The 23,718-nt window shown below is 40.8% G+C and overlaps 2 protein-coding genes across 11 annotated transcripts in view; both read left to right on the plus strand.

The window, feature by feature from the left end:
* Window positions 1–19,360, plus strand: part of ptc (protein patched) — a 29,610-nt gene extending 10,250 nt beyond the window's left edge. The window contains exons 3-12 of one of the 6 annotated variants that reach the window (XM_034336693.2): window positions 5,964–6,153; window positions 6,553–6,622; window positions 8,297–8,394; window positions 8,558–8,771; window positions 13,535–13,942; window positions 14,042–15,880; window positions 15,953–16,441; window positions 16,691–16,814; window positions 16,924–16,951; window positions 17,114–17,273. In XM_034336693.2, coding sequence (XP_034192584.2) covers window positions 5,964–6,153; window positions 6,553–6,622; window positions 8,297–8,394; window positions 8,558–8,771; window positions 13,535–13,942; window positions 14,042–15,880; window positions 15,953–16,441; window positions 16,691–16,814; window positions 16,924–16,951; window positions 17,114–17,129 — 3,476 coding nt within the window. In that variant the 3' untranslated portion in view covers window positions 17,130–17,273. Of the gene's footprint in view, window positions 1–5,963; window positions 6,154–6,552; window positions 6,623–6,658; window positions 7,462–8,296; window positions 8,395–8,557; window positions 8,772–13,534; window positions 13,943–14,041; window positions 15,881–15,952; window positions 16,442–16,690; window positions 16,815–16,923; window positions 16,952–17,110 lie in introns of those variants that run through there. The other 5 variants (XM_034336690.2, XM_034336691.2, XM_034336692.2 and 2 more) reach the window with 5 other exon arrangements.
* Window positions 19,361–19,904: 544 nt separating this feature from the next.
* On the plus strand, window positions 19,905–23,718 carry LOC117609929 (actin maturation protease). Of its 5 annotated transcripts, XM_034336703.2 has the most exons (5): window positions 19,905–20,351; window positions 20,975–21,147; window positions 21,229–21,414; window positions 21,486–21,818; window positions 21,891–23,718. In XM_034336703.2, the coding sequence occupies exons 3-5, from the start codon at window positions 21,245–21,247 to the stop codon at window positions 22,090–22,092; spliced, it is 705 nt and encodes a 234-aa protein (XP_034192594.1). In that variant the 5' UTR covers window positions 19,905–20,351; window positions 20,975–21,147; window positions 21,229–21,244; the 3' UTR covers window positions 22,093–23,718. The 5 variants fall into 5 exon arrangements, with proteins under 5 accessions (XP_034192594.1, XP_034192589.1, XP_034192593.1 ...); XM_034336698.2 differs by having other exon boundaries at window positions 20,975–21,414; XM_034336702.2 differs by having other exon boundaries at window positions 19,905–20,103; window positions 20,975–21,414.

Raw genomic sequence — 23,718 nt, forward strand, 5'->3', positions numbered from 1 at the left:
TTGTGAATCGAACATCGAGCGCGTCCACTTAATTCAGCTCGTTTTGCCTTTATTTTCGCATACGGCGCGGCGCGGCGCGGCGCGGCGTGGCGTGATAGGTTCGGTGAACAGAGGAGCTCTGGCACACGCGCCAATATCTCGTCTCTCTTTTACTCTTGATCCTTCTCTTTCTCTTGCTAAACATCCGTACACGGCGAAGGTGGTCTCGTTTCGAATGCACACAGGTAAAGGACTGAGAGAAATAAGGGTGTCTGCTTTTGCTTCAACTCCTCAAGATAATACCGTCATATTGGTAATTCCAAGAAACAAGAACCCTTCTTTGAAAACGTTTCATTCTTGGGCTAGTTCAATCGTTTCAAAGATCGAACGATAAAATAGTAATTAGGGTAAAGTATACAATAATTGGTATCTTGAGCTATAATTCTATTTCACTGAATTTGTATTTTACATTAAAAAGTAAAATTCTTCTGAATTCTTAGAAAGGCCAGGAATGTTAATGATTTTCGCAATGGCAAAATTTAAATGTCATTTAAATAACCATTCTACAAGTAGAATCTAAAATCTAAACTTTCCTTCTTATAATCAACCGTGCCGCGAATCTCGTTTCAAAGCGGTTCACCAGAGACATCATCATCCCGGACGAAACTGGCAAAGCCTGGCAAAAAAAAGCAACGCTAATTTCAGTAGGCTGGTAGTGCAATGGAAAGAGAAGAAAAACGCGTTTCCCTCGTTAGAGAGGAAAAGCTCTGGGGCAGAGATAAATTAGCATCGGCTTAGAACTCGGAAGTGTCTAGGCGGCGTCTTCCTGGAACGACCTGTACCAAAGGGACGATGAGAGGCAAACAGGCCGCGTGCTCTGGTACGACGAGGACCGAGACAGAGGATGAAGGCACGACCGTGCACGAGGGGCCGGCCGACTGCTTACATCTTCATTAGGCCCCCATGCCATCGAGTGCGAGGGAGACGGTGAAAGGCATCGGTTCGACGAGGACCCAGCCAGAGAAGAAGAAAACGATGATGAAGAGCGGGAAAAGGAAAGAGTGTGAGCCGCGATGAAGAGCGAAAGAAACAGAGTGATTCCGTAAGGCCGCAACGGGGATAAGAAAGTCAGAAGACCCACCGTCCAAAGACCTACCGGGAATCTGTTGTTGTTGCACCGACGGACGGACGAACGGCCTCGTAGAGGGTCTCATCTTCTGTTTACCCCATGGAGTTATTGTACATCTTTGATTGTGGGATTCAATGGGTCGATCGCGAGGAGATGTTTAGTGTAACTTAATTTAATACTTCTACATATATCGATAAATAATCCTCCTATTATGTTTCACGTACGTGGAATATTTCACGTAATCATAGAGTGCTCAAAATATCAACAAATTTTGTTAGCAATTTAATTTTACTCAGACCACTTATCAAGATTACCGTAAAATGATTCAGTGGCAAGAACGAATGAGCACCGCTGGGATTGGATGGGGCTCGGTTCCGGTGAATGGTCGCGGTGGGTGGCCCGGTGGGCTCTCTGTGTGCGCCAAGCCAACCCAGCCAGCCAGCCAACCAGCGGTGGGCCTGCGTGCCTGAGCGATTGAGCCAAGTCTCAGCTTCTCCTGAGCCTCAGAGAGCAGCTAAGCTTGTGCTTCGCAAGAGGCCCCCTTCGTTTTCTTCTCTCCTCTTCCTTCTCTAACACCGCTCGAATCCCTCAAAACTCCGTCAGGAACCGTAACAGCAAACGGGCTACGAGGCTTTCTACGCCAAGTAGCCTTTAGCCCACCTTCTTCATCCGGATCCTGCCGGCCACTCGCGGTCCTTCCTTTTTCCATCTCGTACCGTCTCTACTATCCGTCCGATGGGCATCAACCCCTTGGACAGTTTAACTCTGTACGACCTACGTGTAATTCACATATTCTCAGCTATTATTAACTTCAGCTGATGACAGATTTTTCTAATGACAATTTACTTAATAAAATGTCGAGTTGGATTCACTTGAATAAGTCATTTTTCATTTGTTTATACTTTATGGCGGGAAAATCCAACGGTGCAGATGGAGAGATTTCGAGAGCACGTGGTTCTTATATTTTCACACGCCATAAAGCTGTCCATGACGCTGACAGACGTTCAATCTTGTTAGTCCCTCGGTAGGATCAACTTCCAAAACGGAAGAATCCACTTTCCGGAAGTTATTCGTAAAGTGTCAAGGGAAATCGTTTCGTGGAAAGTTTATTCAGCGACAGATGATGGCCATTGGTCTAAGAACAATTCAGCAACACGTGTGCAAACAATTGCTACAATTCGTCTGACTTTTCCTAATTCCGAATCGGCGAAGTCGATTACCCGATTTTTTCGGCTACACCGCTAACTCTTCCGCCTGTCATGTACACAACTTTACTCACCAGGGTTCACCAAATGATCTCCCTTTTGTATAAACATTTCGTGGTTAGGAAAGACAGGGTTTTGGCTAGTGTAATATCGGGAAATTAACGTATAACCGGTAATTGGACGGAATATCCCTTTAACGATTCGACGGACGTGTCCTACCTTGTCCGGCTTAACAGCCTGCTCGTTTGAAATTTAAGGAGGAGAAGTTAAGGAGGGCTGCCACCGTCGTTGCTTCTACTCCTGTCCAGGCATTTAAGGACGAAGCACGAGAACGACGAAAAAGGGGGTGGGTAGTGATCCCTCTCGTTCTATTCTCTTCCTTCGTTATTTCTCTTCCTTCTCCTTGTTTCTGTTTTTCGAACGACCAAAGAGCCGCTCGTTGCACCTGTTCTCCCTCGTAGTACGTCCCCCGCTCGTTCCTGATGGAAGAAGAGCAACACGCGCGCCCGTTACTTTCTTCTTTCTTTTCTCCTTTCTTCTTCCTTTCCACTCTTTTCCACTGTTGACTCAAGGCTCGCCCGTGTACCCCACGTCCGGTGGAGCTTCTTCCTTCAGGGCGAGCATCGAATTATTATCGTTAAACGTCGGGTTCTTGCATCTTCCAGACGAAGAAGACTGTCGCATGTGGGAGATGCAGCTCGTTTTATTCCTCAGAGATTCTTCCCTCTGGCTACCGTAATTATTCCGCGATGCGTGCAATTTCGGAGGGTGTTCATTAACCACGTTTCATTCGATTCTGACGTTCACGTTTCACTGATCAACAAAGCCGAGGCTAAACACTTGGCGATAGAAAGCGTAACCACTGTACCGGCCATTGATGTCTTCAATGAACTTTTATAATTCAAAAAAAGGGTTTCGTGAGTCGAATTTTTCCTTGATAATTTCGTTGTTAAATAGAAAGAGGCGCGAGCTTCGGCTCATTGAACGATCGGCAAAGAAAGTGGAAGAGGAGACCGGTAGGCACATTGTCCTACGCGGTTGTTCATGGATCGCGGCGGAGCGCGGCGGAGCGCGGCGCGGCGCGGCGCGGCGCGGCGCGGCGGGTGAATGAGACAGTGGACAGAGCTAAAAGACGCGGCCATTCAAGGGTGCCCCCGAGGGACAGAGAGCAAAGGAGATTCTTACATGGTACAATCACGGTAGCCGGAAGGGTGCAGATAGAACGAGAACGCGTCCGAAGCCGGTGAATCGAACAGGGACGGAGAAATAATTACAGAGACGCCCCGCCGATAAATCAAGATGCCCCCCGTTTCTCCTCTTCCTTCCAGACTCTCTCGGGCTGAATCACTCCTCTTCACCCTTTTCTCTCCTCGTTCTCTCTATCTCTCTCCTTCTCCTTCTCCTTCGTCGATCTTAACCAGTCCAGGTAGACGTGTCCTTCTCTCTCCGTTAACACGCGTGTTTCTTGCTGCGTAGAGCGTAGAGAGTAGTGTCTTTATTACGCTCGATTCTCCGCTGCATTCTACAGGTTGATTCATCTTCTCGGTGAACTAGGATGGTCTGTTCTTGGCTGATGTTATGGTTCGCGTGGGCGGTACGAGGAAGTTGAGAAACTCGTTGTAAGTGATTCCGCTCGTAAGGAAACGTTCCGCTTCTCCATCTTAACTTGCAAAGCTATCAAATTTAGCTATAAAATTGTTTCTTCGAGTCACGTATTTATGACTTTATAATTTACCCTTTTTGGGGCTCTACAATTCTTATCAGTGGTGAATTTTAATTTTAGAAATATCGTCAAGGTGAAGAAACACGCATAGCGGTTTTATACATTCCACGATAGAGCAATAGGAGGAAAAGGTGAAACGTGCGCAATCAGGTTCTCTTCTTCTTCACGCCACCTTCATTACTGTTCGTCCCTCGAAGGTTTACGGTCAGGGTATCTGTCCCTGTTACCCAGGTCGGTCACGATGACCCTTTCTACCTTGGAACAGTATCTTTTCCTCCAGCATCCACCGACGTGTTTCACCTCCCTACTTAGAACTATATATTACATAATGCTTCGTAACGACTTTCATTAACTCACGTCACGATATACGCGTCCATTATATGTATAAACATTTTATAGATCGTAGCGTAGATAAATATGGACGATTATTTCTGATTAATTAGCCGACTCGTTACCGAACGATCGTTCAAACGGTCCTGTTTTACACCTCTTTTTATCGACCATTTTATTAGCCTGTTATTAACTTGAACATGTTTATACACTGACAGAGCTACGAGCTCCCCTCTTAGGGTATATCTTCAGTACTTTATGATGGTTCGAATAGTAATTAAAATCCATAACTTGGAAAAATTAATAAACCAAATAAATTAATCTGGGCCACCAACTGAAAATAATTAAAAGAATAATTTCCAAATTCAATTTGAAATAGCACAAATGCATTTTAACAAAGTAAAAAAAAATGCTCGATGACATTCTGTGTGTTTGGAAAAAAAAAAAAAAAAAGAAAGAGAACTTCCAAGTTCTGGCTGGTGGAAGTGAGAAAGCAAAAGCGCGAACCGTGGATGCTTCGTGTATTGATCGAAAAGCAAGGTAGGAAGGGCACGAGGCTGACGTCTGACACGGGGTACGTCAGGACCCCACCTAGTCAGATTTCACCGTCAAAAATGCCGACGGCGTATTTGCTCGTTCCGCCACGGCGCGGCCTCCGAAGACCACCCGTGTCGCCTGCTATCAAGAAGGTTCTCAACCGTTCCCGGCGAAAGTTACCTTTTACAGGTTCGTCCAAACGAAATGCGAGGGTTCCGGTAGGTAACGGAGAACCAGCTGGTCGTACGCTCGATATTCGTCGTGACCAATTTGAGGGACATGGACGATGATCGTAAAGCTCGAATTTTGAACGGCTCGTATTCACCGTTCGGATAGAGATCTCTTTCGAGGGTCCCGTGGGTTTAGGTTAAGGGGGATGGGGATGGGGATGGGGGGATATTTCAGATTTCAGGATGTACAATAAATATCCCAATGACTTAAAATGGCCAACCTAACCCAAAAGTTGAATGTTCCTGATGACTTATTTGGATAAGATCGATGGGGTTGTCGTATGGAAGTGGTGGCAGGGCGACGTTTCGAATCATAACAGAGCTATTTCCATGTCTCTTGTTCTGGGAACGCTTTCGTTGGTAGACTGCCAGAAAATTTTTCTCGGTATATCCGTAAAGCCGTAGAAACGTGTGTTACGACACTGGGACCGAGAGCTCGATGTTTCTCTTCGAGGAATCGTCCGGAGCATAAACATTACCAGGCCGTCGAAAGCTTAAAGTGGCACGAGTCGCGAATAAAGCGAGCAACCAATCCCGGTGAAGCTCGTGACTTAAACATCAACTCCTCCTTTCAAGCTTCTCTGGGCAAGGGCCAGGTAGCGAGGTTTTACCCTTTGAAGAAAGACAACTGCGTTCCAAACCTGTATTTTAGACGGCCCGGCACCACCCGTTTGACGAATCGCAAGAAATTACAAGAAACGATTACGATTACACCAAGCGAAAAGAATGCTATATCTTTTATCCTTTTTAGATTCGTACGATATTAGCTCCCCCCCCTCAGGATTCATAGGGACATATTCGTTTCTAACGTTTGCTTTATTTCATCGTAGAGGGTGGAAGACTGCAAAAAGAGTTAACCTATGCCTCGGAAGCGCTGGGGGAAGCGGCCGCCTCGACGCACCAGCTCGTCATCCAAACGCCGAGGCATTCCGGGGCGAATATTTTGCACCCTGCCGCACTCAAGGAACATTTAGCGATCCTGAAGGCGGCGACGCAGGTCACCGTACACCTCTTCGAAATGTAAGCCCCTCCTTTTTTCTTTCTTCTTGCCTTTTCGTTCGACGAGTTCGACGAGTTCGACGGGAAAGAAAAAAAGGCCATTCTTCTTCAATATGAACAGAAAGTTTATAGGTAATCACAATTATCCACCTTTTTTGAAATTTTTTGAAGTATTTAAAACTGACTCTTCTGGTTCCCTCCCCCTCCTAATTACGCTACTGATATATCACATACATAAATAATCGTGATTTATCGTGCTATAAAATAATTTTCTGTTTCTTTCCTGCGAACTTCTCGAACACCCCGTAAGTGTCCAAGTGCGACTCGAAGAGAATTCTTCCAGTCGTTTATAAGACACAGAGGGGTTTAAGGGATGGAAAAGTTGTATTCATGAATGCATGTGTTTCGTGTCGCTTGCAGCACGTGGAAGCTGAAAGACATGTGTTACGCGCTGAACATACCCAACTTCGACATGCACTACATCGACCAGGTAATTTAAAACTACCACTACTTTGTATCTAGGTGATGGGCGAACGTGTGCGTGTATTGGTTACAGGATCGTGACTGTTCAAGCATTCGACTCGTGATCTACGATATAGCTTTTATTCTACGTACACTGTGACTTTTCGATTTTCCATTAGGAAATCTTGAAACTAGCGATGGTTACGTCTAGCCGAGAAGTAAAGTTTAACTTAAAAAATTGTCATAGTTTCAACTGGTGATACTTTGATGGTTGTCAGATTAAATCGTCTCCGTCGCTACGATTCCATTTCCGGTTTTTACGATGCGTTTGTTTCTCGATTTTCAGTCACCGCTGCGCTGTGTCGTTCGTTAACAGTTCTCTGGCAGTCGTAAACGTCGAAAATTCAATAGAAGACACTTGAAAAGCGTCTTAACGCGTGGCTACTTCGTTTCTTGCGCTAACGAGCACACACGTTACCGAATACCGAAGCGTTTCGAAGGAAGGAAAAAGAAAAGTCAGATTTGAAACAAACACACCGGGTGTCAAAGCGACTTCCGCCATGTTTACGAGTTTCTTTATATGTAAAGAGTATTCTTTTTTTAATTATGACATTCTATTTAAGTCTATATAACCCGTGCACATTTAGCAATATTGTTCAGAAAGCCATGTTAAGAAAGGTTGCTAGAAGGGATGGTTATCGATTGAACATTAAAGCAACGGAGACGAAGGTACATACATACAGAGAAAGAAGAAACAAGGGCAACGAGATCATGAAATACTTATTTACTGCTCTCTGCTCGCATTTGCGTATAATAAGGACGAAGGAGGAGCAACAGCACGGACCACACCTGACACCGTGTGCTGTGGTCAGTGTCAATAACCCGTTATTACACCAGGCTAATTACACTGTCGTTCATTTATCCTTTAATCTTTACCCGTCCTTCTATATTTTTCCCTTTTCCCTCCATATATGCAAGCTTTTCATTTACGAATTCTTTCTGCTTCCTTTAATGTCTCAATCTAAACTGCACGCAATCAAGATTAATCTTGACATATAAATTGTTATAACTTTAAAAATATGTACAATATTGGATCGTGGTGTTTCTTTTTATCACGATGTTCCCTGAATTCTATCCAAATTCTAGCCATATTATTCGTAAATCAAGGGAGCCGAAAAAACGAAACGCTTCGGTTGAGAGACCGCCCTATTTGAGTTTCTGAGAACGCATAGGTGGCCTCTCATAATGCCCTGCTACCAAGAAAAACGTTATGGCGATCGTTAGTGTCCACTATCGAAGAAAAGCAGATATTCATCGTAAATCGTAGCCAAGAACGTGCACGACTCGCTATTAAGTAATCCTGTTGATTAAATAACCCTTAGAACAGGATAATTTCTTTTCTTCAGAGATGAAAATTTTATTAATACTTTGATGGCTGATCTCATGCGTTCTTTACCTTATTTTTACTTAATAATTGAATAAATTTTTAAATTAATAAGTTTCCACTGTAAGTAGACCAATCTTATTAGTAACCTGTTAATTTAAAATTGCCAGAATTAAAGATTCCATGAAATGAACTGCCATTAAAGTGAAATAATAACGAACGATCATCGATTCGTTATTCGGAGCTCAGTAATTTTTCAATTACGCGGAATAAAGTTATTTCCTTCGAGATATTCTTCAACGGAATGCTCTTTTTTAGATATTCGACAGTATCATACCGTGCGCCATCATTACTCCGCTCGACTGTTTCTGGGAAGGCAGTAAACTCTTGGGACCGGAATACCCTGTCCACATACCGTAAGTAACAATAAAAGCACCTTTTCCCTTTGCAAATTAGTAGTTGAGTATAATCCATACTCAATCGCACGGTAGCTAAAGAAACCTCAACAGTTAATATTTAAATTCTAAATATTTTGGTGAAATTGATCAGCACCAACAGTTCAATTTATTCGTTATTTAGTGGCACGCAAACAAACAAGCCGGTCCAGTGGACGAATCTGAATCCATTCGGAATGCTGGACGAGATGAAAAAACTTCAATTCATGTTTCCCTTCAAAATTCTGGAAGACTACATGAAGAGAGCCGGGATAACGAACGGCTACCAAAGCAAACCTTGCCTCGACCCAACGGATCCGGAGTGCCCGGAAACCGCGCCCAACAAAAAATCCCAACAGGTAAGCAACTAACCGATCGAAACGTTGTCTCCGAAATACCAGCTTGTGTGTCGGCCGATTAAGGTGAAAGTCTTGTGTAATAATTATTGATACACACGATCGTAACGTTGCCTTTTGATATCAAACAAGGTACGTTCGCTGCCGACAAATTTGGATTAAATTGCGCAAAAAAAAAGGGGGGGAACAATGATCGTAAATTGGCTCATGATTAAAAGTTGCCTTTCCAATCGTATAGGTACTAATACGTTCAGGTCTTTCTCTTTCTGGTTGCAACTATTTAAACATTCTATATGAATTTTTAGATATCTGCGAGACGTGAAACGTTTCACGTGCCGCTGTTGGTAATAGGTTGGTAATAAGATTGGTAATAGATTGTGGGACATTGAAGGTAATAAATTATGTTGTACAATAAATACATATTATTTTTTGGCTTCTAATGCAATATGGCCACTGATAATAATCTATCAAGCAACATAGGTATTACCTTAAAACTGAAATTTAAAAAAGAGAAAAGGAAGAAAAGAGGTCAGCTAAAAATTCTTTGGCTATTATCGAGAAAGCTACCGATGGGAAACGTAACAATGCAATTACTGTGAAAATAGCGACTGGTAGCAATGGAATTGCCTCGGCAATGAGACGCGATCAGACAATATAGGAAAGGTTGGACGCTAAGATCCGTTCATAGGATCAGTGTCCAGAATAATAAGAGACCACTTGGAATTCTGTGCCCGATGACGACCGGTTGCGTGCACGTAGCGAGTCCGGTAGGTCCCGGACAGCGACGTCGATTCCGCTTTGATGTTCGAAGAATATTCCGGAGCCGGCGACTGCAGTAATGAATATTTAATTGAGCATACCCAAGGACTGCGCGTATGTACGTAAGTAAATACGTATGGTGCGACCGAAATCGAGAATTTCTCATCGCGCGAAATCGAAGGGGAATGTCGATTCCGTTCTCCTTGCGTTAACCTATGTATGCTTTCATGTGATAGTTGAAACGCGTCACTTTTACTATCTTAAATAGAAAATGTCGCAACTTTTGTCATTCTGGAAACTGGAAGTCGTGTTATTTTCAAATTATTCATCATTTTAATTATTATTAATTCAGATAGAAACAAAGATCCACGTTTTATAAGATATTGTGTCGTAAAAAAAACAGTACCTGGGACAATTTTCGACCGTGAAATTGAAAGAGGAAATGAGAGAAAGGAAGAACGATGTGTATGCGAGTCGCGTGGGTCGTGGCCAGGGGTACATTAAAATAATAAAATCAAAAGATGTGCGTCATTATTGCACTACGTTGGTGGTTGCCGTTACACACAAGCATTACGTACGCTTTTTCACTGCCGACACCATTACGTACTCATCGTGTAACTGTCATTAACCCTTTTGCTACATAGGGCGTATGTATACAGCCTCCAAAAACAGACAGTCATTTGCGAATGTTGCACATACAGGGTGTTAAAAGAAAAATAATAATAATAATAATAATAATAATAATAATAGGAAAGTTTAAGATCTGGGAGGTTTATAGCATTTATCGAGGGTAGTAATAAATGTTTATAATATTGCAAGTCACCGCCACATTAAAATTCTCAGATTTGTATATTTCAAGCAACGGAAAGCTCAACTCACTAAGCGTATTGCCCCATGTATCTCCATCTCGCAGAGATACGACCCCCGCAAAATGCAATTTCTTCGTCATCTTTTTTTTTTTTTTTCTTTTCTCGCTCTTTGAGCACATCTGCAAAGATTACCTCTTCATCCTGCCGATAAAAGAACGGGAACCGGGCACAAAAGACCAGACGAAAGATACAATGAAATTTATACATATAGGTACAAAGATGCACGTACATCCTGTTGCACGATACCGAGAGCTCACGTGCGCACGCAAGCATCCAGACAAGGAAAGAGGAATGATAAGAAAGAAAAAGAGAGAAGGAGAGATTGCAGAGGGAAGATACAAGGCGCGGTCAATTAATTTCGCATAATTGAAAGCGTGGATTTATGTCGTCCGATCTTGAAAGGAATTCTTCTCTTTTACCTTCGGTCAATTGCTCTCTGTTTCTTTCGCGTATCTCCGTTCGTGGCCCCCCTTATTTCTACTTCTATTTCCATATCGCATATGCGCCTCCGTACTCAAGGTAATTATACATAATGGGGCAGTCAGCCCTTGCTGATTTGGAAGATTTCAAGTATAGCTGCGGGCGAAGGATGTTTTAAAAAAATTAACATCATAAATACTTATTATTTTACAATTTGGTGTATCATTTTTAAAATATTAACCCTTTCGCTACGATGAATAAAATATGAATGTAACGGAAGTAAAGGAAGGGAGGCTACGATAAAGAGGTAGGAAGGTGAGGCGAAGTGTCCAGGTGCAGAGGGAGAAGCGATTGAATCGGCGTGTAACGCGACTACCTGTTCGCCGTTAGCGACTCGTGACACCAGTCGAACACGCGGAGAAAAACAAGAAAAGCGTGCCAGTAGGTACGTTGACGTTTTGTGACACGCATAGCTTTCTGTTCGTGGAATTACATAACGTTGCGACGACGTCCACGTGCAACGCGTCCCCTCCGAATCACACACAGAATCACGATCGCCGAGACGCTTTTGTTTGGTATGCCTGCACGATATCCGGTAGCATCCGATGCTACGCCCTTGATAATTTATGGCCAACGTGAAACGAGAATTGGTCTCTATACGATCGTGGAATATAAGATGCGTATACCATGCAACGCGGTGCCAACGAATTTCACTCGACGAAAAAGGGATGACAAACGGGTGCAATTCAAAATTACCATACCTTCTTCGATACCTTCTTTCCCTTTCAACGATATTTCTTCCATACCGGCTGCCATCTGTAAACCATTTGTTTACCTTTTCACCATTTCTAAAATGATCATTCTATGTATTAATTTAACCATCGTCAGTTACGATCTCATGAATTGAACTTGACCGGAACTGTCCATCAAGTTCGTAATCTTTCTGTCCAACAAATTGTTCCGGATAAACATCGTCGATTTACTTTGAAAAAAGAAAAAAATCAGCCAGCAAGATATCGTAGCGGATCACGGCAACGCGAATCGATACTCGAGACACGCGATAATCGCGGTGGGCGGGCTCTAGTGTTACCTGTGCCTTCGTGTGCTGGCACGCGGGTGTCACATCACGAGGTCCGTGACCCTCTTGTTTCGTTTCATTGCATAACAAGCAAAACTGTTATCACTTCTCAAAACAGAAAATTGCATTAGTTTCATTCATCGAAATCATATTTTTCCAACTTACAGGAGGAATCATTTTCTCAGAAAGAGAATAATAAATATAAGATAATTATTATATTTTTAATAATTAGGGTTTAACTATGTCTTACTATATGTACATTTAATTTAATTTTAATTAAATTATAGGTACTATCTTCCTTTTAAACTATTCCTCTGCAAGAATTAATGAAAAATGTTGAACACATTGTACCCGTAATTATCCGTATCGATTATAGGATCGATAATATAATATAATCGAAAAGTTAGCAAGCTTTCGGAGAAGAGAATAACGCGGATCGGCAATATCCGCGTGACTCGGTTACTTGCTTAATTACAATGTAATAACCGACGAATTAATTGCTGGTAATTAATACTCGAGCTCGTTAGTATGCAAGTAACGTGCACGGTGTATGTATCGTGTTCTTTTACAGTTTCCTTTTTTTATTGCCAATTTCTGTGAATTCGATTTTTCACAACGATTTTGCACAACATTATATATGTATATATTTTAATTTACACAAACTGAATAATAAATCTATTTTTCGATAAAACTTTCAAAGAGCATATAATGTAACACTATTATACATATAATATTGTGGTTGGATCTCAAACGGTTATAATCTGCGTGTCAGTTCTGTTTTCACTGTTCAAATTATCGCGAATTAATATTGTGTATCGTCCACTCGTATCACGTATCTCGTTGTACCCGAAACATCACGTACATTCCCAGAATTCATTCATACTTGATATTTCTACTATCCTAAACGTTCGTACGTGGCTATCGTTTACGAAGTTCATTCACACCTAACATTCGTAATAATTAAAGTTCATTCACTTCGCTAGTCTATTAAAACTATTTTGTTAGTAAACAAGTGAAAGTAAGTTGGTTTTGAAATCCTTTCGAAAATATAATTCACTACCACATAATTTCAGATTTTTTTTTATTAAATGCCAAAAATTAAACTTCTTCGATGTTAAATCATTTCTCACGAACCAAATAACTGACAATGAGAATCTAAAAATATTCGAAACATGACAGAAAGTAAAGACCAAGTGTCAAGTCACGTTAGGAATTCTGAAAGCTGTCAAAAGAATGATTCCGAATTGAAACGGGGCACGAACGGGCGTTCCTTTCGTGGCCAAAGAAATGATAAAAAACGTGATCGTAAGTGAGAGACGACAGAGGGTGGCCTAGGGTGTTACGGATCTCACAGTGAGATTTTATGGGGACCTATAAAAGGAGCATACCAGCGAGGACTTTAAACGATCACCGTCTAGTTGCTTGAACCTTATCCAATGGCTCTCTATATCATGCCAAGATAAATAACGTGGACAGGATAGTCTGCCGAAGAGCTTGATCCTCTGTAATGAATGCATTATAATTCATTAGTGTCTGTTTAATGAGACTCTACGAACATCCAATGGTTTCTGATCTAATCATAGAAAATTATGTCCCCCCCACCCAGGGAAATAACATATTCGAAAAATTTGTTTCGCCAGGTACCAGATATAGGAGCCGAATTAACGGGTGGCTGTTACGGTTTCGCGGCGAAATATATGCACTGGCCGGAGGAGCTGCTGGTTGGCGGTGCCAAGCACAATAAGACTGGTCACTTGACCCGCGCAGCTGCGCTGCAAACCGTTGTGCAGCTGATGGGAGAACGAGAGCTTTACGATTTCTTCGCCGGCACCTACAAGGTGCACCACATCGATTGGTCCCAGGAGAAGGCTGCCCAAGTGCTAGAGACCTGGCAACGGGCGTTCAGTAATCAGGTGAAGAAACATCTGGACGCGAATGGCTCGGCACCGTACAATTTGTACGCGTTCAGCACTACCACCATGAACGACATACTTGGAAAGTACAGCGAGCTGTCCGTTATGAAGATCGCCATTGGTTGCACACTGATGGTTAGTATCGTGTTCGTTGGGCAGCCAGAGGAAATCTGCATGATTCTATGTCGTTTGGTGGTGGTGGTGGTTAACATACGAGTAACTGTTCTGTTACAGTTACTGTACGCTGGTATAGTGCTTCTTCGATGGAAGGACCCGGTGCGTTCGCAAGCAGGCGTTGGGATAGCGGGAGTAACGTTGATCTGCGCGACTGTGGCGGCTGGTTTGGGGTTCTGCGCCCTCCTGGGAATCCCCTTCAACGCAGCCACCACTCAGATCGTCCCGTTCCTAGCCCTGGGACTCGGGGTCCACGACATGTTCCTATTGACACACACGTACGCCGAGATTTCGGTGAACGAAGTGCCTAGCGGAGAGCAGACAGGTGTGGTCCTGAAAAGAACAGGTCTGTCCGTCCTGCTGGCAGGGCTCAGCAACGTCTCGGCCTTCTTCGCGGCTGCAATTATCCCCATTCCTGCGCTTCGAGTGTTCTGTCTGCAAGCTGGAATACTGTTGCTGTTCAATCTGGCCGCCATGCTGCTCGTCTTCCCAGCTATGGTCAGCTTGGACCTGAGACGACGTCGATCTGGTCGTTCGGACATCTTCTGTTGCTGCCTGCCGTCCAACGCAGGGAGGAACAGGTACGCGAACCGACTGAGCAACGGCGCCGCCAAACAAACGATGACCAGATCGATCCCACCGGAACGACGCGAGACTTGTACGCAGATCTTGACTTCGCAGAACGCGCAGAACGAGTCCTGGGTCGGTGGGAACATTGAAGTGGATCTGGACAAACAGTGCTCCGAGGAGGATACCCTAACCGGCTGCAGTCAGGATGACTGTCTGAGCTTTACTTTGACTCAGATGGCCGCGAGGCATTACGCCCCTTTTGTCACCAGACCAGCGACCAAGGTGTTTGGGATGATGATCCTGATCGCTGTTCTAGCGGGCAGTGTCTGGCAGGCTATCAAAGTGAACGATGGTCTCGAACTAACTGACCTGGTCCCACAGAATTCCAATGAACACGCTTTCCTGGCCGCTCAAGCAAAACACTTTGGATTCTACAATATGTACGCTGTTACGGGCAGGGATTTTGAGTACCCTACCAATCAGAAGTTATTGTACGAGTATCACGACGCCTTCATGAGGATAAAGAACGTGATCAAGAACGACAACGGAGGTCTTCCAGAGTTCTGGTTGAGTCTGTTCAGGGACTGGCTGAGAGGGCTGCAAAGCGCTTTCGACAAGGACTACAACAGTGGCTGCATCACACAGGAGAGATGGTACAAAAATGCCAGCGACGAAGCGATTCTAGCTTACAAATTACTGGTGCAAACTGGTCATGTAGATAATCCCATCGACAAGTCTCTGGTTACCCAGGTCAGATTGGTCGACTCCGAGGGCATCATCAATCCTCGTGCCTTTTACAACTATCTAAGCGCATGGGTGTCGAACGACGTGTTAGCCTACGGTGCTTCTCAAGCGAACTTGAGACCAGAACCAAGGCAGTGGATCTATACCAACGATCACGAATTGAAGATTCCAAAGAGCATGCCCTTGACGTACGCGCAGATGCCGTTTTATCTGCATAAGCTCACCGACACGCAAGAGATCACCGAGCTAATAGGCAGCGTAAGAAAGTTGTGCAGGAAGTTCGAGGAACGGGGATTACCAAATTTTCCCTCCGGCATACCGTTTCTATTTTGGGAACAGTACATGGATCTGAGAAGTTGCCTAGGCATCGCTCTGCTGGCCGCTCTAGCGGCCAGTGTCGCGGTCGTTGGAATATTGCTGTTGAACCTCTGGGCAGCTCTGCTGGTCGGGACTTGTTTGGCCGGGGTTGTCCTACAACTTCTCGGAATTATGGGCCTCTGCGACATCAAACTTAGCGCTGTTCCGGCTGTCTTGTTGGTTGTCAGCGTCGGGATCGCTGTACATTTTACGGTGCACATTTGTCTGGTTAGTACTAGCTGGATACCAGTCAACAGTTCTCGTTTTGTCTCCGTGCTAACTGTGCCTTCATTTTTGTAGAGTTTCGTTACGAGTATCGGAAGCAGGGATCGAAGGATTCGTCTAGCTTTGGAGCACATGTACGCGCCAGTAATTCATGGAGCTCTTACGACACTACTGGCAATCGCGATGTTAGCCTTCTCGGAGTTCGATTTCATCGTTAGATACTTCTTCTTGGTACTACTCTGCCTTATTGGAATCGGCTTGGTAAACGGGCTGTTCTTCTTCCCCATTTTGCTATCGTTGATTGGACCATCTCCAGAAGTGATACCCAACGAGCATCCGGATCGTATTTCAACGCCGACTCCTCCTGCCTCGCCGATTGTTAGAAGATCGAAGCCACCTGCGCCTCCGAGAAGATCGTACAAAATTGATAATGCTAGGTTACACGCTGAACCCTCGCTGACCACAATCACCGAGGAACCCAATTCCTGGCACAGTACGCAAGAATCTTGCATTATAGTTCAGCCAGAATTGAAGGTCGAAACAACGTCTACGTGTGGCAATCAGGTACGTTCGAAAATTTCAACTGCTCTAAAATATTTCATTTTTCAAATCATACTTTTTTTAAAACATAATTGAAGTGAGAGTGATTTTTTTTTTTTTTTTTTTTCTGCCATATGCTTCCTGTGTAACTGCTTATATTCTGAATTCATATTGATTTTACTTAAATATAATAATCTTGTTCGGATGATGATGCAAGTACTCGAATTCCATGAAGCATGATTAACGTGTGTGCTTTTGTTTTTCAACTAACAGAATTGTAGCGGATCAGATACAAGTGGGTCTAGTCGAATGTCACCAGTGACATCAACATCTCATATCACAACTAAGGTCACTGCGACAGCTAATATCAAGGTTGAAGTTCACACACCGTTAACCAGTAAGTATCTAACGTTTGACTAAAATCACTTCTGTCTAGATGGAATGAAATTTTGGATACTCCTACTAGTGAATAGTCAAATAAATGATGTTCTCTTCTGTACACTTAGGTACAACAAAGGCTTCTATAAGTAAAAAGTAAGTGTATGGAGAGACAGGGAGACCCTAAGTTAGAGTGGTGAAACATTCCTTCCCCTACACTTCCTTTTAACTAAAGAAAGACCAAGTCTGAAAATGACTATATTAAATATTGGCGTATTTAGAGATTCTATGTTAATTTTTCCTTTGAAATTATTGTAGGTACAGTGGATCGTAGCGAGAAATGCAGGCACACGGGTTCCACTAGCCGAAGGAGCTCGCGCTGCAGTGCGAACGTTAATGCTGGGGAGTCTTCCGGTTCCAGTTCTGAACCGGATTCAGACTCTAACCCAAACAAACATTAACAATAAGTACCGGGAAGACCGGCAGCTACTGCTCAAGTACCATGCAAAACGGGAACATACAGAAGGCTGACTAGGATAGATTTATAGTCTCTCTTTTTCCTCTTTTCTTTAGTAATGTATACACCGATGTGCGAGTACCCCTAAATCTTGAATACTAATTACATTATTCGAGATACGTTCGCAGAAAATTTTAGTATTTATTTAACCTTGCATTCATCAAATTACAGCCATTATTGTGTTTCAGTAAATCACTGTCGGTTGACTCACCTATTTTTTTTTTTTTATATATATATTTTTTTTTTTTTTTCTTTTTTCACAAACTCCTGTTACAGTAAACCGACCCATATAGTAAAATAAGTTGATAATAAAATTAATTATACTAGTTTAACGTATTATTAGCATACTACTGCAATAGAAAAAAAATGGCTGTAATTTGAAAGCAAAGTCAAATACTAAATACTTTTGTATGAACTTTTTTATTGCCTTTTATACCCTCCGTCCCAGATGTTATGAAACACCCTGTACATTAAGAATTAGTCACTGCCAATGCGGACAAATCTCGATTAACGTAAAACATTTAAAGTTCCCAATAATGATTTTAATTCGGTGGGTATTCACACATCAGTATTAATAGAACGTGTTTGTCTCTTAAATGAACTTAAAGAAAAAGAAACAAAAGTATTATGAACTCAAAAATATGCTTTTATATTCACTGAATCGATACGCACAGTGAAATATTGTATATAAATGTTTTCAAAGACGCATTTACGTATCGTACATTCAATGCAGACAGTGCACGAATGAAATATTCATTTATTTCTTCATCGTATTGAATGTGTGATAATCATCGGAGATAAATGAAACGATATGTTTAATGACTCAACTTAGGAGCACATCAAAGAAAATATTTTACTACGCTCTGTGGTATACGACGGTTTCCATGAAACTATAAGGATATTATTTTACAAATTAGAAAATTTTTTATTGTCTCATGTACAACTATATACGGCGGAGATGTTATTAAATGCACAGAATTTGAACAATTATTTTAATTTTTATTTATATTATTGTTAATAACAACTCGTAAACTCTGTTATGTAAAACAAATATTCTAATGTGTAATATCTTTTTTTTTTAAATCATCTTCAATCGTCATAAATATGGAATTCTAATGAAATATTTTCCTTTAGAAGATACGAATAGTATTATACGCATAATGTGTGCATTGAAGTTTTTTGCGAATGACGACGCATTATTTTTGAGTGAATAAAATGCATTTATTGAATCATTTGTACCTATTTGGGTACTTAGATAGCCGAACGTTTACAGATTACGTTTACGTAATACTGCTAGAGATAACTTCTTCTAATTTAGAAGTAATTATGAAAATGTAGACTATTCGCGACGTTTCTTATAACGACTACAATGTGGTGCCTTGAAAAATGATTATAAAATTTCGGGTAATTACTATTTATTATATATTGCTAACAGTGACGTGCAGTGTGTATATGACTCAAAGGATATTAAGCCTAAAATCTATTTATTATTTATTTACGTCTTCACTTTGATATCACGATTATTTAAAACAATTCGTTTTGTACAATGCCTATTTCATACGATAACTTGTAAAAAATATTTTAATTATTTATGTCACTTCTATATAATATTTTTATATAAAATCGTTACTTAATTTAAATAAAATAAGTCAATTTATATGATTCGTACCTCTAATGTAAAAAGGTGTAATATATTATTCAACGAATGAAAAAAGATGTTCTATTATAGATGTAGAATCTTTATTTGTGCATAAGAAACGTTTTCATAAGGAAAAGAATAGTCAATGTACCTCCATTGTGCATCCTAAATTTTATCACAGTTATATGATGTATGTGCTTTGTAAACATACTCTGAAATATAAAGACAATAATGTTCCCTAATTCGAAGATTTCTTGTGGAGGTACAACAATTACCTTTCTGTTACTTGTAGTACTACAAAAGCTCATTATTTTTATATATTGAATATAGAAGCGATTAATTGTATGATTTATAATCTTCATTTGTACATAAACATAATTATAATATTATAAGATTTAATTTCTCATTTCAACCCTACCGGTACTGTATTTTACAATTATTATATTATAAAAACTGGTTCGAGTAAATGTAAGTAAAGTCTCGTGAGACTTCATGCTGTGCAACATTGTTGTGCTCGAAAGATCGAATGCCTCATAAAATGCGAAAAATTCTGCGAGGCAAGTGCTCGTCGGCCAGCAACAATGTTGCCAAACGTGAGAAACATTTTCATGAGTTTTTTACCTGAAATTTCTTACAAATTTGGTTTCATTTTTAAAAAATTTGATTCCATGATGTAAGGGATCCACACCTTACTATTTCCATCAACGTGCGCTAGACTGTTGCAGTCAGAGGTGTATCACATTTTTGTATTAGGATACAGCAGATGGCGCTCGTTCTCAAGGGACAAATTCAAAACCGCTTGAAAACAAAGGCATGTCTGGTCTTGGTGTCATACCCGGCGGTGGAGTCACCTTCCCCTCCGTTGACTTAGACCGCCATTTTCCCTAGAGGGACACCGAGGGTGCTACATATGTATGTACGTATGTACGTATGTACATACATATGTATGTATGATATATACCGAAATCCCCGCACCTGTTTCTCGAGTCGCACGGAAGTGAAAAGAGATAAACAATAAATTTCCCGAGACTAGGGTTCTTGCAAACAATGCACTTGCCTAAACTGGTGAATCGTCTTCGAGGCTGCAGCAACACCTGCGAGAAATTTCTTATCAGACTGTATGTCGTGACAGAAGTCTGCGAATAAGGCATGGTGCGCTACGCCAACTCGAGATCTCCTTTAGAGAGGATTAAATTGTAGAGTCGTATCGAGCGAGTAATTGTCATTCGTCAGAGATTTGTGCATCCGAACGTACCCTTGATATCGTCACATCAATGTACTCCAGTGTTCATTCTTATTTCTATCGAAGAATTACATAATATACGTGCATGAGTCACAGGGTGAATAGGTGGGACGTGCAAACGTCAAAATCGTGCTTCAGCGATTTTCTTGCATTTTAGGTACGGTAAACAAATTACGTCTGATTGATTGTCTGATCTGAATTAGATCTACCGTGAACAACGATAATCTATATACAATATTGGATGAGTAATCGTTGCTTGACACAGACATTATCGTCAATTATTGTTCCGTCCAATGTCGATCGTGCAATGTGCTGCCATTAGAATTTTTACAGCAAGTTCGTTTTAGTATTAGATTCGATAAAAAGTGTTGAAATGCTTTCGAAACGAAATAAAAATGTTGCTATCGGTTGTTACGTATAGTAATCGATTTTACGCAAACGATTGATTTCGATGATGTCGTATATACATTTTGCAATTCATGTCTGCCGGAACGATGACAGATACCGTATAGCATATTTCTCAAGGTTAAATGAGTAATGTATAAATGCAGTTGTAGTAATGCTGCATCCACGTACATAGTTTTGTTTCCACCTTTTCTTCGTGTTTCATTTCCCTTTCGCAATAAAGTGACAGCAGGGAAAAGACGTTTCAAAGTACACGTATAGTTTAACGGTTTCTAAAAATCATGTACAGTTATCTCGATTTCCTTCTTTTTTTCATTGATTATCATTTATTATTCCGATTATATGTTGCATGCTACCTTTGTACTGACATTTCAGCTTGGATCCGATCAAGGAACACTAACAAGGAATTTACAATGAACAAGAAACTTTCCAGTAAACGAAAAGAATACCACTGAGAAATGGCAATTTTCAGATTGAAAATACTGAAGTGTAGACGGATGATTTCATAGCTGTGGAAACTGTCATCGTCTGATTATAGTGGCAATCAGGTATTTCTTAATCGAACAAAGTAGCTGTCCCTATTGCATTTATTACTGAAAAATGCCAGCACCACCTCCACCTCTCTCAAGTTTGCCAGAGGCACCTATGTGTGAAAAAACTGAAGTAAGCGATGCGGATTCCCTGCCTCCTTGGGCCAAAATTACCCTTACATCTGCAGAGGCAGAAATTGAGAAGCTGATAGCCCGAAATGAATTGAAGGATGCTGAAGTAACATATTTTTGTCAAGTTGAACCAATCCTGCAAGATGGTCCACAGTGAGTATTATTTTTAATAAAATAAGGATGTAATAGCAAGGTTTAACACAGTTTTATCATTATTGTCACAGATGCGGTCTGGTGGCACTTGCCATGGCATCACAGGAATACACAAAACCTGTTTCTGTGAGTCAGCTTCTAGCAGAGGCACGTGTAAGGGGTTTCACGCAACACGGAGAAGTATACAGTGTTGATTTTATGGGCACACTAGCAGCAGAATATTTACCTGACCATAGACCAGATATTTTAGTAGATCTACAACAATGCCCAGATACGTTAACGCATGCATTGGCTCATGGAGCAATGGTACTAATTCCATACGATTCTGATTTCAATCATGCTCCATGTTTAAAAAGAGGCCATAAAGCTCATTGGGCATTACTTGTCGGTCTAATTTCATCTAGGTACGTTACATTTAATTACACATTGTGTTTACATTTTAATTTAAACTAACACGTCTAATATATGCATTTCAGACAAGGATATCACGTCCTAGCACGTCATGGAAAATCACGTCATTTAGCTTGTTGGCCGCTGCGCGATTTAATCGAGAGCAATGGAAACCTGGAAGAGGAAGGAACAGCTAGACACGCCGGAGGATACGTGATACCAAAGGGAGGAGTCGGAGGGCAGAGAGGTTTACGTGGTAGGGCATTGGCATTACATCCATACATATAAAAATTGTGTACAAGAATTGTAGGTAATTAATATCACAGGGAAAGACAGAAATTATTATTAATAATTAATATTACTATATCCGCATTATGGCATATGGTAAATATTCAAAGGCATAACGTTTGCACAGCTGCTACGGAATTTAATTATCTGTAAAATTGTGACGCTTTTAAGTGACATGTGTTTCAATTCGCAATGCATTTTTAGTCAACGTTCATCGACTGGGGAGGTATCCAAATATTTGTTATCAAGCATAATGATAACAATTAACGACATTTCATTCTTTAAACTCTGACATGTAATGTAAATAATAATTTCGTATATCTAACTTACATACATGCAAGCGAACTGTTTGAAAATTGTTTCGTATTTCAAATATCAAGCTCTTCCTGTGATGCGAAACGTATGTTAATCTGAAAGATGGGCATGTACACGTGCACGAAGGAATAAATGCGCAGTAAAGAAAAAGAAAGAGGTCTATGAAAAATATCTGCATAAATTAAATATCAAAGTGTACTAGATAGGTATTTAACCGTAATTAAATGGAACGAAAAGATCTAAGTATATTTATTTAGCGAGAAAATGTTAGGTATTCGATTAAGTAATTACATAGATATTCGTTTTATGTTCGCATTGTGAATAAAGACTAAATTTATCGTGTAGTCTCGCAATTGCATTTGATGGCAATACAACTTAATAATCATGCATTGTATAAACTTGAGCGTATTGATTTTAAGATGTGTAAATTGATTTATATACTTAATTGTTCATTCAAACAGTAGATCGTTTAATAAAAACTTGTACATTCGTTACATATCAGTTATAATAATTTATAAATTAGAAGTCGATCAAGGGATAATATTATAACTGAAGAATTAGTTATACCATTATCTGCCACTTATACTAATTGTTTCAAAATTAAAAATTCATATTAAATACATAATCGCTCCGTAACGCGTCTTGATAGCAATACGCTTTCAAATTCAATTTTTAATATGCTTGTTTCATTATTATGTATTTATCAATATTTAAATACAACCAATATTTGTTACATCGATACGTACGATTCGAATAAAAACTAAAAAGCATGAAAATATTTTGCGACTGGCTGATCTGTCTTCAGCTATGCGGTATCTAAGTGTATTATATCAGATTCTTCGAGTAAGTTGCGTCAAGGCATATTCGAAAGAGATGTTATAAATTAGTAGACTTGGTGGTATTTAATCGGACGCAATAGAAGAACATCGTTCAAGAATAAGGAAATAAAAAATTGTACCCAAGTGCCGCAAAGAGTACGAGGTTCATTTATTTAAGACAAGGAGTCGAATAATTAATAATATGTAATTGTATACCGTGCCTATTCTTGCACGAAGTTTATCTCTCTATTAATTTATTGTCAATCAAAATACTCTATAAAAAAACGAAAGATATATATCTATGCACGTATGATTTTTCGTTTCGGTGTAAATCAAAAAATCCTGCTAAAGACATAAAATCGTAGAAAATGAAATGACGAGCGTCAAACGTCTTCCGTTACTTACCACGATACGATCCTTTCAATTAGGGAAACCGTTTTACGCTTTATTTTCGTATTTATGTATATTTCAATAAATACCTTATTAGCGATAA

This window comes from Osmia lignaria, chromosome 12 (genome assembly GCF_051020975.1).
Source record: "Osmia lignaria lignaria isolate PbOS001 chromosome 12, iyOsmLign1, whole genome shotgun sequence".
In the NCBI taxonomy this organism is placed as follows: domain Eukaryota; kingdom Metazoa; phylum Arthropoda; class Insecta; order Hymenoptera; family Megachilidae; genus Osmia; species Osmia lignaria.

Bases quoted from the DNA above. Each gene is read 5' to 3' on its own strand.
- LOC117609929 (XM_034336698.2), top strand. From the start codon at position 21,200: ATGCCAGCACCACCTCCACCTCTCTCAAGTTTGCCAGAGGCACCTATG. The intron at 21,415-21,485 runs GTGAGTATTATT...TTATTGTCACAG, and splicing joins ATCCTGCAAGATGGTCCACA to ATGCGGTCTGGTGGCACTTG. The intron at 21,819-21,890 runs GTACGTTACATT...TATGCATTTCAG, and splicing joins GTCGGTCTAATTTCATCTAG to ACAAGGATATCACGTCCTAG.